We start from the raw sequence: 20,497 nt of genomic DNA on the forward strand, positions 1-20,497 counted from the left end.
TTTGTCCATACCTCAATTTCATTTGATATATGGTTATTATGAGATAATTTTGTCAATCACTTACAGAGAAAGTAGGCCAGTATTGTGTGAAGAAGAGCAAACTTAACCCTCACAACACTATAACCTCCCCCACCCCATAAATATAACACACTACAAAGATGACTCAACAGACCTGGTTTCAGTATTGGTCCACACTATCCCACCTGCCTTCAAAAATACGTCACAATCCAAATTTAAGTCGTACATATATTTTTCCTACACTTGCTATAAAACATGAATAGTCATCTGGAAAGTTAAAAATTAAAATATATTCAAAACTTTCTCACCTTTTTGTTTTGTTAAAGCTAATAAATACCCTGAAAGTGATCTGTGAAAAAAAAATGATTTAAATACCTTGCCATTCTTTACCTAATGTAGGCTCTTCTGCTGTAGGTTACAAATATCAGGGAAGAAATTAGAAATCACTTCTACTGATACTCGGGTATCTAAAGGTATTTACATAATAAATGGAGTTATTAGGAAAAATTACACACAAGAATTGTAAAGTTACCAAAGGAAAAAATATGGGGGAATAGTCGAATCTCACCTATCATTATAAAGCCATGCTAAGAAGTCAGTCGAGTTCCAGTAAACATCTTTAGCTTCCCAGTCTCCATCAGACCAGATCACTTCCGGTTTGTACGTATTAACTATCTCATATAATTCTGGTAACGTTTTAAACTGAAGGATAAAAATGTAAGGATATTCATTTTGTTCATTTAAAATCGTCAGGTTTTATTTAATCTGACTGAAGTTCAGATCTTTTTCTGTTAACATGTAAAGCACAGTACATGTATTATTTGGGAGATGACTTTATACAGAATGTGGAGTTATTTAGCAAACAGATTGAAGAAGCCTTATTTAGGTGCACATTTCCATCAGATGAAAGCGTTATTTAGGTGCAGATTTTAATCAGATGGAAATGTTATTAAGGTACCAATTATCGTCAGGTTGAATTGTTATTTAAGTGCAGTTTTCATTAGATTGAAGCGTTATTTAGGTGCAGATTTCAGATTGAAGCATTATTTAGATGCTGTTTTTAATCAGATTGCAGCATTAATGACACTGATACTGATGTGTGGCAACTTCTCAGCTTTACAGGTAAAGGAAGAGTCCTATTGTATCCTTTGGTGAATAATATAGAGCACAAGTTTCAGCACTTGAACAGAAACAGCAGCCTAATTCAGTGAGACAGCTTGAAAGACTCCTCACACATCCTCCGTTCCAGATACTGTCGTTGAAGTATAAGCATCAGCAAAAACACCGCAAATGAACATGTTAATTTGCTTATAATTGGGCAATTAAAATTCCCAATTTACACTGAAAATTGTTTAGTTACAACTTACAAGCCCATCTTGCTTGTTAGTTGTAATCCTAATTTTTATGCCTATTGACAACAACTCATCAAATTTTAGTAAGGGTCAAGTATAAGATTAAACAAGAGCCCACTTTGAGCTGGGTGATGCTCCCCGAATAGGTTTTGGACACAGGAAAGTACACCTCTTGTAGTTTCAGAGTTATGTCCCTGGAAAAAGTTCAAAGTGCAATAATTCCAAAATTAGGCAAGGCAGAGTTACTGTTCTTGGCACTGCACATCAAATCAATGTGATCTATCAACCTATAAAGTTTCTTGTTGATATCTCTTATGGTTTCCGAGTTATGTCCCGGACAACTTCAAAAAGTAAAAATAAACAAAGGGCAATAACTCCAAAATTAGGCAAGGCAGAGTTATGATTCTTGTGCACTGCACATCTACCCATTGAGATATATCTACCTACAAAGTTTCATGTTGATATCTCTTATAGTTTTACAGCTATGTCCTGGACAAGATTTTTCTAAAAGGGGAGATAATTCAAAAATGCGGCTTAACAGAGTTATGGTTCTTTTGCACTGCACTTTTACTCAATGAGATCTATCTACCTACAATGTTTCATCTTGATATCTCTTATAGTTTTAGAGTTATGTTCCGGACAAAGTTCAGAGTGTTAAAATTAACAAAGGGCAATAACTCCAAAATTAGGACAAAAAGAGTTATTGTTCTTTTAAACTGCACATCTACCCATTGAGATCTATTCACCTACAAAGTTTCATGTTGATATCTCTTATAGTTTTAGAGTATGTCCTGGACAAGATTTTTCTATAAGGGGACATAATTCAAAAAACCGGGCAAAATAGAGTTATGGTTCTTTGACACTGCACTCCCCCTCAATGCCCTTTACCACTGTATGAAGTTTAAACAAATTATCTCCAAGGGTTTTCAAGTTATGCTCCGGACAAGACAACGGACAGACAGACAGGGCGCCGACTATATGCTTCCCCGAAATTTTTCGGGGAGCATAAAAAAACAACCTCCACAGCTTCACCTGACTAGGGGCTGCAGTCAGTATCTATAATACAGACTGTCCCTGAACCCCCTCCCACCCCGAGAAAAAAATAACCTGTATTCTAGTCTAACATGATAAAATCTATACAGAATGCAAGTCAATGCCTTCAATATCTTCATACATCTATCTAGAAAGATGAATAATTCATAAACATTGTCACACAGAACATTTTACCTTGGCTACTGAAGCAAATTCTTGGAAAATCTGAACATCATTACTTATTAATGAAACACATTTAAATTTTTAATCTAAAAATATCCAGAGAAAAAAACAAACAGTCATGGCTTATTGCAATTTGATTCAAAACGTCCATTACAATACCATATCCATTACAAAATGATATTCTGAGCAAATATCTGAATATTTTATCACATATTATGTTAGTAAATTTTATCATGCTTGTTTTGACATTGTCACAACTCTCATAAAGTAAACCTGACCCTGCTCCATTTGTGCAATGGACTTGCTTTGCTCTGAATTTTGGACCAGTCCATTATAAATATAAGGGATTTAAATGTCAAAATTCTAGCAGACGACAGTTACAATTTAAAAGTTAAAGATATTAAAACTGTAATCAGCATGTATGCCAACTACCATAATGATTGGTTCTTTCTCAAATACATGTAATTGTATAACAATGGAAATAACACTCATCTCATGTGACAAAAATGTTCTAAAAGTATGTATTACTAAAACAAGCGAAAGAAGACGAGAGCAATATCTGGGTCATTATGACATAACTGACTTAGTCGATATTTCTTGCATAAAAGATGCACTACATTAACAAAGAGAAAAAAATCAACATGCATTAAAGGCTAAAACCATTGATCATTATTGCACCATTTTTTAAATATGCTTGGCTCTGGGCACCAAGTAAAATTGTTTACTGCAACAAGGATCTGGTAGTTTCGTTGTCAAAGCAATTAACAGTTAAATGACATCTCACTTACACGAAAAAGCATAATGAAATCGGTTTACTTTTAGACGAAAAAAACAAATCATGAAACATAGAATTACGGGATAAGATGTATATTTTTTTTGTTATACAAGAATAGCACAAATGCACCTTTTTATGCAATTAACATCAGCTGAAGACCTTAGACCTGCGGGCTTGGGCCTTAAATGCATCCTTGTGCTTTTGCAGATGTTAATGCACAAGAAAAGGTGCATTAAATATCTATTAATGGCTTCATTAGAGTTTGTTATATATATAGGCAAATCATGTACGCTAGTAACAGATAATCTGAAAAAAAATGTATAATATTATGTATGTAATTACATTAAATAAAATTATAGAAATGTTCAATTCATTCAAATTTAATCATAGCTCAAAGCCTGCAGGAAATATTTGACTACTTTACAAAAGAAAATCATTTTCCACGATCTGTAACACTAGATGAGCACGATGGCAAAATCAAATTAACAATTCTTAACAAAGCTACATTCAACTCTGTACATTTGTGTGTTAAATCAATATATAGCAGACGACAAAACTTGAGATTATTGTTGAACTAGTATTTGATTTTAAATTCCTTAGAGCTTGCTGGGAAAAAGCGAGAGTTTGCGACAAAATGAAATAATGTGACATAAAAGGCAGTATTATACATGTATATAAAATCTGATAAGAGTTAATGCAGACTGCTAAAAGAAATAAAAATATTCCAGTATTTTCTGCATCCCTGATTAACAATAGACTGTCTGGACAAGCAAAGAAAACACAACATTAAAGGAACTCCACTGAGAGTAAAAAAACTTGAAACAAAATTTGAAAATCGTAAACAGATCAAGTGAAGTGCTTAAAATTGAAAAATCTGCGAAAAAAAACAACAAACAAATAACAAATGTACTCAGAATTAAATTGATTATTGATTTATTGTCTTAAATTTTGCCAAATTGATTGAAAAGTGTTGCAACGCTTTAAATTTTTTTGGTCATTTTTCACAATTAGAATAATCATACTGGAAAAATAGAATCAGTGTACACAAGTTATTGTGCTAGATCTACATCAAATGGAACATTTATCTTGAAAAAATATTTCAAGTCCTGTCATGTCAAAATATCTCAGTGAAGTCCCTTTAATATACATGTATACAAGATAAACATAGGTTAACTGGATTATTATGGCAGTTGGGGGAATGATGATATGAGCCGCGTCACGACAAAACCAACATAATGGGTTTGCGACCAGCATGGATCCAGACCAGCCTGCGCATCAGCGCAGTCTGTAACAAGTAGAGAAACTAATAGCGAACAGCATGGATCCTGATCAGACTGCGCGGATGCGCAGGCTGGTCTGGATCCATGCTGGTCGCAAACTCATTATGTTGGTTTTTTAATGACGCAGCTCATATTTATTTTATTTCAAACAGCATCTGGCATTCTTAAAATATATAAATGTTGTTGTTTTTTTAAGTTTTGTCTTTAAAAACAAAATAATTTCAAATTAAATCTCAGTTGTATCTCCTGTTAAACAAATGCATCTAAACTTTTTAGTTTTTTACTAACTTTTAAAGTGAAACAACAACAACAACAACAACATCAAAATAACAACAACATCACCAGTACTATTTCTTATCTTACTAAATGCCTTTACAATAGATTAACAATACCAAAAATGGATGTTACCTTTACAAAATCCTGAGTTTGGAACTTGTTCGCCTTGTCTTGAAGATAAAGTGGGTTGTACCATTCAAACAGTGAATGGTATAGTCCAAAACGCATGCTAGTCTTCTTCCTAATAGAATCTGCCAAGGACCCTGTACAAGAAAAAATAGAATATCTTTTTCATTTCTTTTTCTTTCTTTTTTAAATACATAAAATACAATGTAGCTTATAATATTTACATGCAATAAGCTTGCGGAATAAATTTTGTAAAAATTAAAATTTCCTTTGACCCTTCATGTGCTAGAGGTTTTGTAACCAATTTAGTTGTGCAGTCTGACCTGAGGTTCTATGCAACAGTCACACACTACCTTCCAATGCTTTTGGTTGTGATATTGGCTCCAGACCTAGCACATGGCATCTCTAGAGATGTATCTAGTGAGGACCAGCAATTTTCCACTGACACCCGTGAGTTTGAACCCCAAAAGGGAACTTTTACATTTTTAAATGCAAGTGGAAGATCAGTAATTTCATTAAGTGTCTGCTTTTGTCAGAAATAAATCAAGGAGAAGGGGAGAATGAAAAGTGTGTGTGTGGTGGGTGGGGGAGAAAGGGGTCAAAAAAGGGGGGGGGCAGGTATCTTAAGTTTTATAGTATCTTGCTGCTTATGATGGAATATGAATATGACAAACAACTTATATACATGTAATATTGTTCTGACTTCAAACCAAATAAAAAATCTTCTTGGAATCACCCAGCAATACAACACTTATATTATTCATATTGACATTCAACGGTTGTTAAATTATGACATAATCTTGATAGATTATGTAACAGATGTGTCACAATCCATGTAACACAACATCTGCTGTCTATATGATTCTGGTAATTCCATAACCCAGACTAAACATTGTCTTGATATATTTATAATATTTGTAGTTTTACTTTAAGGTTACCCATTAGAAATGACAATTATGGTCTTTAATTATTGTTTTATCAATCCAGATAAACATGTAATATTAATTTAAATTTTAGCACACATTAGTTACAAAATACTTATATACCAATATAATTGTTTGTAGCTTTATATTGGCTAGGTTAATTTATATAGCTAACCATCATTTATACATGGTCATATAACCACCTCATACATGTACACCTGCAATGGACTTTTCAAAGTATAAAGGGTTACCTGGGCAAGTCAACTTCACAGATATTGAAAGATATGGGTTAATAGAATGATTTATGTTATCAGCTCCAAACAGGCCTTTACCAAGTGCCACCATGGGCCAGATTTTCAAACTCATTCCCAATGGGAAATACACTTATTTTTTCCCCAATTTTCAAAACATTCCCTCATCAAACTGAAATTCCTGATATCTAAACTACAAAATTTGCTGACAGTTATGCAGGTATCTAATACACAGATGTTTCATAAACATTTTTATTTTATAATCAAATTTAAATGTATTTGGTATGCTGATGCATGTACATGTAATCAGTATTTGCATTGGTTAGAATAAGCAATGCCGCACAATTCATAATACTATGCCAAAAGAGCCTGAAAGAAGATTTCAAAAAGTGCAATTAAGCAATTTAACAACATAGAATTTCACAAACTCGGTTTGGTATTTTTTCCCTAAATGGCTACATAAAGGGCCTGCAAAACACTTACCAACAAGATCTCTGTTAGGTCCAACATCCATGGAGTTCCAAGAGAAAGAATATTTAGAGGGCCAGTTTGTAAAACCTTCATGATGTTTGCTTGTTAACACAACATATCTGTAACAACATAAAAGAACATCATATTTAACTTGGTGATAGTAATATTTATTATACAGTCAAACCAGTGTTTAAGACCACATCTGAATAAATACCTGTAAATACCTGTAAACTAGAAATGTGTCCATAGGACACGGATGCCCCCACACACCACTGTTCTGTCAATCTTATGACTCTAGGTCAAATATTTTTTGGACTACATGTGCCACAAGTTGAAAACCAAAAATCAACAAAGGGCCATAATTCTGTTAAATTTGGTCGCAGCAAAAATTCCTTCCTTTACTACCATCTACACATGAAGGTTGTTCATCCCTGGAAGTTTAAGCAAAATCTGCCATCCGGTTTAAGAGGAGTTGCGTTCAGAAAATTTCTGCATAGTATATAGTGAAAAAATCACCAAAGGGCCATAATTCTGTTAAATTTGGTCGCAGCAAAAATTCCTTCCTTAACCACCATCTACACATTAAGGTTGTTCATCCCTGTAAGTTTAAGCAAAATCTGCCATCCGGTTTAAGAGGAGTTGCGTTCACAAAATTTCTACAAAGTATATAGTGAAAAAATCAACAAAGGGCCATAATTCTGTTAAATTTGGTCGCAGCAAAAAATCCTCCCTTTACTAACATCTACACATTAAGGTTGTTCATCCCTGGAAGTTTAAGCAAAATCTGCCATCCGGTTTAAGAGGAGCTGCATTCACAAAATTTCTACTTAGTATATAGAGAAAAAATCAACAAAGGGCCATAATTCTGTTAAATTTGGTCGCAGCAAAAATTCCTCCCTTTACTACCATCTACACATTAAGGTTGTTCATCCCTGTAAGTTTAAGCAAAATCTGCCATCCGGTTTAAGAGGAGTTGCGTTCACAAAATTTCTACATAGTATATAGTGAAAAAATCAACAAAGGGCCATAATTCTGTTAAATTTGGTCGCAGCAAAAATTCCTTCCTTTACTACCATCTACACATTAAGGTTGTTCATCCCTGTAAGTTTAAGCAAAATCTGCCATCCGGTTTAAGAGGAGTTGCGTTCACAAGATTTCGGGACGTACGGACGGACGGACGGCCGGACGTACGGACGGACACTCGGACGGACAAGTGCAACGCTATATGCTCCCACTATGTGGGTGCATAATAAAAGTGACTAGTCCAACTTTGACAAACCTTCATTGATAAAAATACAACCAGGGCCAAATCACCATTTTTGGGGAAGGGGCCTCAGCCTTTTTCTTGGGGAAAATATGCGTGATTTTGGCATACTTTTGAAAAATGGGTCTCAAATTTAACACAAACTTTTAACAAGTTCTTCAAAATAGAAAAGCAAATAGCACTGGGAAATACTAATAAGGCAGTAAAAGACCTTAATTCAACATCATCATTTAATTTTGTTCTAAATTCTATGGGAACTTTCAAAAGACTGGGAAATTTTGAGGACCAAACTGGGGAAAAAAAGAGGCTATTTTGGTTTGGGAAGCAGCCTATATTCGGCCTCTACAAAGAAGGGTTTTTTGGCCCTGACAACAGAGTAAACTACAAATAAAGACCACTTGTCTATAAAGGTCAAGTATTGTCTCTCCTTTGGATGGCTTTGTTCACAGATTTGACTGTATACTTATCTACATTTTTCTACATTGCTGGTCATTGATAAAAGATTATGAATATTGCAAAGCCCAAAGGGTTGTTTTTAAGACCAAAGGTTTTTTCAGCAAAATATTGTTTAAGACAATTATAGTGTTGTACAAAAAAAAACATACAAATTCCCATGTAATTATTTTGGTTTTACATGATTCTAATAATTGTATCTGAGCCCACCCCATGGTCAATGAGGGATTAGGAATTTAAAATGATATGACCTGGATATATGGGATTTGCTGATGGTATGCAATTGTGAATTTACAGTCCTTGCAATTTAATAGTTGTTGAACAGTGGCTAAGGTTAGGAAACGCAAAATGTCGGGTATGTACAAACATGTAATTGATACAGCATGATGCCAGATTGAACAAAATTTGATATATTATAAAATTGCAAAGAAAATATTATCAACTATTGTTCTCACAAGGAGTTTGACAGCAAAGGAGTTTATAAATTAGTTTATAAATAAGAATTTCTTTCAGTTTGATATAGCCCTGGAAGCTATATACAAGCTTATTGAAACCTTCTCATACAATGTTCCTTGAACAAACCATTACTAAGCAATGAGTGTAAAGTTTCTTCCTTGTGAAAACAGCTTGCCCTTGTCACCTAGGGTTTCAACTCACACTGCCAGCAATCCTTAGATTAATAGCTAGTAGTCCAACACATTTATAACCACCCAGACACACAGCCATTTTGTAGATTACATGTAGATATCAAAAGAGTCTCATTATAATTATTCTCGGAGATCTTCTTGAATTATAAAAAGAGCACTGGCACAATTGATCAATATTTCTACATGGCTAGTCCAACTAATTAGACTTGTCAAAGAGACACCGAGATAATTTTGGACGGGCGCTGTCTTTTTCCAAGTCCAACCACGAACTGCATTTTTATGCACGGACGCTTCCCAATTAGAAGTTGTTGGGAGCGAAAACTAGAAAAGTTTCAAAGAAACGGTCTACATTACCTGAAAGAGAATCGTTTTTTATGCAAGGTTCCAAATTATCATACTTCAAAGTCGAACAGAAGTCTAAATATTCCACTTTAATTTTTTTAATCGTTGAAAATTATTGAAAGCGGCCATATTGGAAAACGGTGTCATGGTAAAATTGTAAACACTGGTAAAATCCATGGTGTAACACAGGTATCGGCGGCAATCGATTGTATTTGCCAAGCTTTATTATACAATTTGTTTATGTTTTTTATATGAATTATTGCAGGAATAACTCTTTTATTCACACACAAATATTTCAGCATTAAAAAGAGAATGTGTAAAGGAAATTATGATAACCTTACTTAGAAATTAAATAGTTTATGATGTCCGATGTCAGATCATACTGCATTTAAGTCCGTTTAAATTGTCAAATTAGATATTATTAAGTTGGACTTTTTAACATCTGTGATCATTAGGTGAAATTTCTGAACTATCTTTTTATTTTATAACCCTGCCATGATTTCCCACATACAAAAATACAATGTAATTGTAGGTACATCTTAATGAATTATAATTATACTATACATGATGAAGCAAAGAAGAATTTCAATTTATATTACACTCCATATCAATTTCTAGTTTATTATCTTTAAAAGAAATTGAGGACGGTTGTGTATGGGAAGAAGTTCAAAACAACCAAAAATAACTTTAAAACTCTGAAAAAAAAATCTTAAAATTTCAAACTATAAAATGGAATTTCAGACAGTCCTCAGTAAAATACAATTGTCGCACAGATTTGACGGGGTTTATGATAAAAACACAGCAAGCGGAAATTTAGTGACCGTTATTTAGATGTTGAATAGCATAACAATGTAAGACAGATGGGAGAAATGTTGGAACGACTGTCGCAAAAGGCACCAAAACCTCTGATACCCATTAAAAATTCCATGTTATCTAGTTCCCGTTGAACGGCACCTCGAATGTGTCACATTGAAAGTTCCATGATTACCGCCGTATTATGTACACATCTGTGGATGTTGATTAAAAATTTCAACATTATTATGTTTAAGTGATCAATTCTGTTTAAACCGGCGAAAGGGAGCACTTGAACCTACCAGAGCCGTCTTTGGCACTCCTGTGTATTTATGTTTCTATTTTGCAGTTTCAGGCGTTTTTGGTGGGTTTTTTTGGAGGGTGGATACATGAATGTGGATAAGTTTTTTCTGTTTCTTTACATTTCTTTGCTTGCTTGCCGAACCTTGTATTGGTAATTATTATCTGTTTGTTACGGTTCGGTATACATGTATACAATATGATAAACAAGATGAACAAGGAAAGGCGGCGTTCAATGAACGCAAACCCCACACGACCCAGGAACATGAACCATTGGCAAGGAGCCCAGGAGGATCCTAAATTAAAACGGGAAAGGGCGCAAGGGAGAGCACGGTCAGGCTTATCACTAAAATGTAACTGAGAAGGAAATCAAAGAAAATAAATAAATGAATGATTAATAGGACCACTAAGTTAACGAGCACAGGGGAAGGGGATAGGAAATTCGGGGAGGGGGCGAAATAAAGAAATAAAACTAGGGGCAAAGGGAAGATACTTACCAAAGACGAAAAAACAACAAGGGACACAAACAAAAGTGTCACCAAAACAGTATGAAACAACAAGACATACACCTTATACATTTATAAGTCTCTTAATCTGTTCATTTGAAAACTCTGATCTTCTCAATGACTTTTTTTTTTAATATCCTCTACTTAAAATTTATTTCAATTAAAATATGTGACCCTTCCTTTATAGTTACACAGCATATGGCTGGATCACAATAAAGTTCCTTTTTAGTAAATTAATAAAGTACGTCAAGAAGACATTTAACTTTATCAATAGGTTTAATATGGTATTATATATCGGCAATCGGTGAAAAAGAGCTCTTGAAATATTATTTGTACAAATACTGAATAATTTGAAGTGTATTTCAAATAGTTTCCTTCAATATTTCTTTTACGTTCTTAATTGTCATATAAATATGCATGTATAAATGAAGTCAGTATTTTATCCGAGAGTGACATTTGGCAGTCATTAGCAGTAAACAAGAAGGCAAACCACCAATTGATAAATGTTGAGTATATGTATTAAAATATTTAAAAAATATTAAACAACAGTACTTGTACAGAGCCTATTTGCGACCATTGCATTTTAGGTTAAATACAATGATACTTTTCAATAGTATTTAATAATGCACACATTTATTAAAAAATAATGAATAGATTTATTTCCCCCGATATTTCGTTTAATTTAATCTTCATGCGTAACCCACACTTACCTGCTAGACACACTGGTAGCTACTACCAGCTTTCACGGAATCGATTTTTTACGATGACGTCATAACATGTCCGCCTAAGATAGAGTAGACAGTACAAATTTGAAATAAATCGCATGTATGCGTTAAGACAGGTACAATCTACTATTTTTTCTAGGAGAAGTTAGTACTAAAATTTATATTCTATTGATCTTTAGAGGTAATTGAAGTTACTTTCAGGTTTAAGCAGTAAAAATCAGTCCAAACTATCGATAGTGTTACCGGTAGATTTTCCGTGCGTAAAAATAACAGTTAAAATTAGGCGTAACGGTTTGACAGTAAGAAAAAAAAGTCTGTAAAATGGGTCAAACCGTTCACGCCAAATTAATTAGGCTACTACATGGCTAATAATCTACCTTACTACATACTGTATCAATACTTTGAACTGTTGAATAAAATAAGAGTTCAGAACAGTATTATTTCACCTTGCTCCAGAGGCACCAAATATATCTGCCCATTCGTCCGGATTGAACAGCTCAGCTGTAAACTGGTCAGCAAAATCCTGATATGTCCAGTCAGGCTTGTAATTATCTTTCATAAACTTTTGAGCTTTTGAAGAATTTTGTGTTTTCCAGTCATACCAAAACCATTCGCTAATTAAACTTGGTACAGAAAACACGCCCCAATGGATGAAAATTCCAATTTTCGACTCATCATACCACGACGGTAGGGGTCGCTTATCTATAGACTCCCAATTGGGTTCATATCTAGTAGCGACAACACATGTCACCATCAATATTGTCCAAATTGCAACCAGGAAAAATCGGGACACCATTGTGTTATTATCCGCCATCTTTGCGGTTGAACGACTTGTATCACATGACCATCACGTGACATGCATTCGAATCGCAAGATTTTAAAACACACGCAAGTCTTAGCGTCTAATTAAACGGTTACTATTATCTTTTTTATTTTATGGGTACAATATTATTGTCACTCATTCTCCTACCTATATTTTTATGTATATGTTTCTGTGTTCCGGTTGCTACATGTTCAAAATTTTGCATTTTATCATATGTCACAGTATATACTTATGATCCATGACAGTATTGAATAAATCTTGTAAATCTCTTGTAATTATCATTTGTTTAAGATTGATGAAAGTTAAATCACAGGTACATATATATATCTGTACATAAACAACTTCAATATTTTAGAAAAAAATAAATGTGTTAAAGAGATATTGAATAAGTTTATTTTATTCAAACGGATAAATGAATTCAGTTTGTACGTTCATAGTCATGTAAAATGTTGTTGTCAAGGCCGAAACATTGATCAAGACAGGATGATAAGACCCTTCTTGTTTTGAAGAGACGATAGCAGAAATTCTTGCAAGTCGTTCAGCAATATGAGGCTATAGTATCTAAGAGTGATATCTAATTGACACACATTTTTGCAAAGGATAGAAATACACGGTACTCCACTTTAAGATCTTAATAAGTGTTTTTAAGGATTTTTTTTTGCAATTGTCGACTGATGATAAATCTAAGGAAAAAAATGCTAGTATCAAAACCACCAGTTAAATTCTGATTTGAATGCAAGATATGAGTGACAAAGTTGTGGTCAAATAAATCAAGTCATTTTAAGATACCATTGAATAGGTCTTCGTAACGGAAAAGTTATGTTTTAAAATGACAGTATATTAATGATGTTATTCTCAAAGACAAATGCAATTTACATAACTAGCAAAATAAGCGCAGAAAAGAAGTCATATCATACTGATAATTGTAGGACATTTACTAAGTAATGTGACTGCCGAAATGAGTCACATTCTTGCAATTGCTTTTCAAAGATTACTCAGTAAATATTGCACTTTATGAAAAACGCCAAAAGACCAATTCGCTGAGAGGGGTTCAAGGAGTGCATAGCATTGTATTTACAATAATAACAAGGTTCAGACTTCAACTTTTGTCTGTCTGAAACGATGTCTGTATATTATGACGGCTCCAAAATGTCTCCCCAAACATTCAATAAGAGGTGAGGTGGCTTATTTTCAATCTTGGATAATTTTAAATATACGGGAAAACGCCCCTGAGAGCATCCTAGAATATTTTTTTTCCGGGGGAGCATGCCCCCGTACCCCCCTAGATTCTACCTAAAATCAAACAAATTGGCCGCACCAATCACAAAATCGTGACGACGGGCCTGATAAATGAACAAAACGAATTCATTATTGCGTTTGTCTGACTTAAAGTTGTGATACTGCTTTAAGTTCTTTCAATTATGCCATTTTCCTGAAACCAAAATATTCCTACAACAATGACATGCGCTTTTTGGATAAGACGTTGTATATTGAATTTGGTTGACATTGCAAATTCAGAAAATAAATATACTCTTAGACACCTTGGAATATATATCTACAGCGGTTTAAATATTCGAAATTCGGTCCTATATGTCAATTAAAGGTATCAAAATAAGCCAGTAGGTATCCATTGTTTATTGTTGTATCATGGTTTGGTAGTTGTATCATGGTTTGGTGACTTTACTATTGAAAAAGTTAAATCGTAGAGCAATGCATGTACAGTGCGTTAACTGGAGTGCAGGTATTATAAGTTACCCGCACTCACTGTCTGTCTAAAGCATGCTTGTTAATGGACTCATTTTTAGTCTGTGGTTTACTTATTTTGACGACAGGGAAAGAGATAACGATAGAAAAGTCTTATTCAGATGCTCGTATATTAGTAACTTTTTTTCTGGGGTTTTAAATTATAACGACAATTAATATTGCTTCTTCATTTGTCTTCATCTTTTTGCATCTTTGTTCTGTAGAAAACAGTGAGTCAGATCATGGAGCTAAATATTTGTTTATATATATGTGGTCAGATGATAAATGCCATTTTTTTGGTATAGAGTAGGTTTATGCAACCTCAATCAATTCATCCGAAATGACGGCAACGAAACGAAAAGAAATACTAAATCAATCATTTTTCAGCCTTCTTTTGTGAAAGGTTGTACATGTAGTGTGCTTTAATTATTTTAAATTATCAACTCGCCCCAAGGTCTGGGTGTTTTCATTATATTGATTTCATTTGTAAATTTTGAATCATTCAATTCATTCCCATCTCTCTGTTTTCAGCAAAAAATAGTATACATGCATAAAAATAAATCACAAGAAAAACTTAAGTACATATGTACATGTATACGACAAAATACACAGGATGACATTTCAACAAAGTCTTAACATTTTGTATTACATTGATCGGAACTTTAAAACATTACCCAGGAGTGTATTGTAAACAAGTGGGTCCATGTTTTGTTTGTTGAACTATTAAACCATCCCTTCACGGTCAATAACATAAGAAGATATTTATGTTCAGTTTGACAAACAACGTGTTTTTCAAATATTTGCTAATTGCTGTTATATACAGATCAGACTGGCCATTAACCTGTTATCAACACAAGTAGGTCGACCTCGAAGAGTGTCTTTATCACGTAGACGAATATGAAACACTTTGCTTCAAATATTATGCTACAAAAAGCTATAACAATGTTCATTTACATCTAGCATAATCTAGAACATTAGAACTGACTTCAAAGAGCATTACCTTGTCAGATAATGTTGAACAAACTGTTTCTTTCTTCATTACTTATGTATTGTAGATTCAACAGAAAGAATAGTGCTGTTTTTAGGGCGTGGGGAGGTACTTCTTCTCAGTAAACGAGCAGTCTGGAACTACAAAGTCTGGCAATAAACCATGCATTGCAAAAAGGACCATCAGTATAAAGAAGGTAATGTATGTCATTTCAACCCAGGGTCTCAAAATTCAGGTTGTTTTTCCTAAAGACAAATCTGTTAATAAGAAATGTTACAAGACAAAATATTTTGGAAAACGTACTGAACAAATAATTTCAAAAACGAAGACCCGCAACATGTTTGGCCAATGTCAAATTCCTGCATAACGACACGTCTTCGCACAAGGCATATATTAAAAGACTTTCTGAAGCAGAAAGTTTTTTTTTGTGCTGCCCCATCCTCCGTATTCACCTGACATTGTCCCTTAATTGTGTCATCTTTTTGTTTCCAAAGCTAAAAAATCTTTCAGGTCGAAAATTTGTTTAGAGCCTACACCTCGGTTATGCAATATTCCAGTGTCTTTATAGTATACCTAAAACGACTGAAAATGCCTTCATAGATTGGACCCGGAGACTACGTGAAACCTTGTATATGTTGTAGGTGAATATTTGAGGGAACAAAAAAAAATCAATGAAACTTTTGGAGTCAAATTTTACGTGCTTATATGAAAGCATATTTGAACAAAAAGTTACATTTCGATGTTGTAATATTAAATAACCATCTATTAATATTTCCCATCTTTAAATGGCAGTTTTGATAGTCAAATAAAATCTATGATGCGTGAGAAAAACAAAACGTCCGGTACATGGTCCTGTCCGGCAGAGGGTTGAAATCCAGTTCATAAATTATTTTGAAGAGAGAAATATTCTTAAACAGTTTTGTTACAAAAATAAGTTTTTGAGAAAACTCGTAGAAGTCAATGCGAAAAATCGAATTTCTTTTCCATGTACAAAACCTATTGTAATTCACAAATGGTCATGTAGTGGATAAAATGATAACAAAAACTAAAGTTATTTACTTCAAAGGTATATTTAAAACAGCATAAGGATCTTATCGGTCACGGCCATGCTTAACAGACACCCGTAGAATTGATCTTTAAACGTTAAACTGAAACATTTCAACAAGACAAAGCTGTCATCGAGTAACATAAAATCAATAGGTTAATCTGTAGCTAGCCACGTACTTGTAAGTGACATGATAAAATTTAATGTTTATTTTCATGTACTTAAATCCATACTGGTGTCACCAATGCGTTAACCTTGATAATGTGTATATAACAGAACAATTTCTCATATGACGTCCCCATTACTTCATTTTATATATGACCATGATGTAATACTAAAATCTTCACATTACTTTAATGTGATATTCGATCAGCTCTTCTGAGTTTTGCAATATTTAAATTTTAATGCAAAATGATTGTCAAAACCTGTTAAAAGTACAAATGGCGGAATGCACATTTTTGAAGATTAAAAATAAAAACAAAAGAAATGACTAATATATTTCTTTAAATTAGAAATATATGTCATATCATGATATTATATCAGTTATCAAATCTTGAAATCATACTGTACCTGGCTCCTGAAGCTGAAAAAATGTCTGCCCACTCGTCTGGATTGAAAAGCTCAGCGGTAAACTCGTCAGCAAAGTCTTGATACGTCCAGTCCGGCTTGTAGTTATCTTTCATAAACTTCTGAGCAATGGTATTGTTTTCAGTTTTCCATTGATGCCAAAACCACTCTGTAAGTAAACTGGGCACAGAAAATACTCCCCAGTGAATGAAAATTCCAATCTTCGACTCGTCATACCATGTCGGTAGAGGTCGTTTATCAATGGACTCCCAAGTCGGCTCGTATCTCAACGTGAAAACACATGTCACTAAAGATAACACCAAAATAAAGGCAAGAAAAAAGTGTACCTCTCGGTGTCTTCCTGCCATGTTTGTTGTCAAAAATCAAACTTAATCACATGACTATCACGTGGTACCAAATGTACGCGCAAGGTATTAAAACGCCAGCAAGGTTGTAAAAATGTCATAAGTTAATACTTCTCATTGCTCTTAACCACATTTTTTTTGTTATAGTGTGGCTTGAAAGAGAATAAACTTTAATTGAACTTGATATATTTACTTGAAACCATATGAAATACATAATTAAGATGATCACGAATAAGCTACGAAATTACTGAACACCCGTTGTTCTTTGATCAAATAATGAAATCTTAATTCAAATGTTGTTGTTCTGTTTTCTTCACCAACTATATTAAGACATGCAGACCTAAAAGTATGTTTTGGTCTAATTCTATTTTCAGGCAAATAACAGCTAAATGGAATAAAATAAAAATAAAATAAAATAAATAAATAAATAAATAAATAAAATATATGTATAAAATATAATGAAAAGAGTACGATTTGTCAGTTCGTGAATCTATTCATGAACATTCTTTCATATTAGGGTATCGAAAGAACATATGCATGAAAGACATTTTTGAAATTGTCAAGACTCTTGTAGATAGGACGCACCTATGACACTCGTAAGGTTAGTATGCAATTATCTTGTACTTTAAACTTTCGGTAGACAATTGATATTACGCAAGAGAAGAGATTGCTCCGCCCACTGACTCACGTGACCTAAGGGTGACCTAAGGCAAAAGACGGTACCGACGTTTACTCGAAACTGTTATAATGAATTTACCTTATATAATTTGGTATATATAAAATTTTAATGCTTTTATTGAACAGTTCAATGTATTATGGTATTTAAAAAAGTAACAAATAACTGCATTCATGCATTAATGATGAAGAAGACGTTTGGCAAAGATTTTGTTATATTGTTGATGTCAAGGAAGATGTTCCTCACAAAATATCATTCTGGTTTATAAATTTAAAGATAGCTATAATTGAAGTAGCGGAACATATAAATAGTAATATTATATCAATGAAACAGTAACATTTACACATGTTACATGTTTACATGTTTTTAGGCTTTTATGTGCGAAATCATTTATATATGTAATGCATTTGTGCATAAATTGTTAAAATTGAATGAGAAAATTGCACTTGCGTAACTTTGTAGTATGATATATGATTATATGCATATTTGTACATTAGATATTGTTCGTGATAAAACGCAATACACTACAAAATAAGTTTCGCATACACCAGACCTCAGCTTTAAATCAAAACCGTGATCAGATAATTTTGATGTTATTGAAGCAGATGCATTTCAATATTTAATCTTAATTCATTGAGCTTTAATAGAAATATTTAAGTAGGATAATATCAACTAAAATGTTCATAGCATATTCTCTCAATTTATTTGCAAGTACTTTTTTCTACTGCAGCATTTTATTGACACTATGTTATAAACAAACAAAAGAAATGTCATATCATCTGGATATGCTGGGTCCTTATAATATATTATGTGATTATGAATAGACATAATTGTAATGAAGGAAGGAAGGAAGGAAGGAATAGAGCATTTGTTTAAACTTTTTCCTTTTTCAATGCATTGTGGTATAGCCGGTTTTAACTTTCGTACCTGCTATATAACTTATTATCTTATCTTTTTTGTAAAATGAACTAACTGATTCCATCTGTCAATATTTCAGGATATTTGGCAACTTAGATATACCAATTTGATAGCTTTGAATTGACAAAAAATCAAAATAATTTCAATATAAATACTGCTGCACCATTGTCTTATACAAATAGCTTGTCTAAGGAAAATGGCGGACTTTGCAGACATCTTAGCGTGAAACTGATTGACTTATCTGTAAGACCCCTGCTAGCATGATTGACAGGCGTCGTAATGTCAATTCTCCCAGAATTCACATTAATTTGAACGACAGGATTTTTATCTACATAATACAGTGTTACATGTATGAATTTGTAATCTCTTAAAGCGACCTTCAGCTTTTCTATAGGTTAAATATATTGTCTTAAGATAAATCGTTTCATATAATTTCATATAGAAAAATATGTATCAAATGAAATTTTCTCTCAATATGTAAATTAGTGAAGCGAGCAATTCGTTTCCCAATCTTCTATTTTTAGAAATGAACGTATCTGCAGCGCGCTATGAATACATGTAGTTGTCGTGCGCTGCTTTGAAGAAGGCTTAACAATATGGTGCACTTTTCCTAGGTAATATTTAATTTACTGAAATATTTATGTTGAAAAGCACATAAATTCTTTAAAACAAAAATAAAAGCTAAAGGCAGCTTTAAAGTTTCCGATAACTGATTATCATATATCTGATTATCCAAAAAATGTAAGTCTATGTTGGCTTAATTAACATTTGAGTTACATCATATTCTGCTCTTCTAACGAAAGAAATAAAATCTTGAACCTAATTCACGGAGATTATCAATAATAAATTAGTAATTGTAATATCTATTCAATCTAAATAACCCCCTTTGATTAACTATTGTCATAGCTTATCACCCTGTCAGCAGCTCTCCATAGCCCATGTTACACCGTGGCTAAGCTTTCCTCGATATCGCTATACGGATTTGTTGAATGGATATATAGAACCATAGTGGCTACATAACAATGTTTTCCAATATATATCGAGAGTGCTTGGAACGGCGTTTTAAGTATTGAATTCTCTTAGAAGCATAGTTTTATGCGTGGAATTTTAGATGCTATTTATATCGCTTTAGAGAAGAAGTAATATTTGTCAAGAACGTGTGTGGTATTGTCATACAAAAAAGTGATAAATGAATTCTATCTATAAGTGAACGGCCACAGGAGTCACTACATGCCTTGTGTCAGATTCAAAAAGTCAGTGGAGGAACATATTCATTTGTATGCAGTTTTGGAATATAAAAATAAGTTAAAAGGAATTTTAAACGGACTTTTAGTGATGAAATGATGCTGTGAAATTATTCTCAAGATACGGAGTTTGATAAATGATATCAGTTCTTACCATTTGATATAAAAGGAAAAAAGTAGAAATCAACGACTTGGATACACAGTTAAACAGCCTTGAAATATTTTGTTTTTTAATTATTAAAATAGAAATTTAGGTTGACAATATAAATAAACTCGTATGATATGTAATAGGAAACATATCGACATAATTACTAAAATCTTGTACAAATCAAATGAAGAATATAAGTCTCTACTAGTAAGTCTTAAAATATGCTCTAGTTTAAGAGTGTTATTAATAAAAAATATCAAATAT

General features: G+C 33.1%; 1 protein-coding gene across 5 annotated transcripts in view; it reads right to left on the bottom strand.

The window, feature by feature from the left end:
* The window catches only part of LOC132730874 (alpha-L-fucosidase-like), a 41,512-nt gene extending 24,225 nt beyond the window's left edge, over nt 1-17,287 (bottom strand). The window contains exons 1-4 of one of the 5 annotated variants that reach the window (XM_060716952.1): nt 16,886-17,287; nt 6,700-6,806; nt 5,049-5,179; nt 587-720 (exon numbers count right to left, since the gene is read on the bottom strand). In XM_060716952.1, the coding sequence (XP_060572935.1) occupies nt 587-720; nt 5,049-5,179; nt 6,700-6,806; nt 16,886-17,250 (737 nt within the window). In that variant the 5' untranslated portion in view covers nt 17,251-17,287. Of the gene's footprint in view, nt 1-586; nt 721-5,048; nt 5,180-6,699; nt 6,807-12,162; nt 12,559-16,885 lie in introns of those variants that run through there. The other 4 variants (XM_060716950.1, XM_060716948.1, XM_060716953.1 and 1 more) reach the window with 4 other exon arrangements.
* Nucleotides 17,288-20,497: the final 3,210 nt, after the last annotated feature.

The sequence above is a fragment of the Ruditapes philippinarum genome, unplaced genomic scaffold (assembly GCF_026571515.1).
Source record: "Ruditapes philippinarum isolate M1 unplaced genomic scaffold, ASM2657151v2 ctg4193_1_1_1_1, whole genome shotgun sequence".
Classification (NCBI taxonomy): domain Eukaryota; kingdom Metazoa; phylum Mollusca; class Bivalvia; order Venerida; family Veneridae; genus Ruditapes; species Ruditapes philippinarum.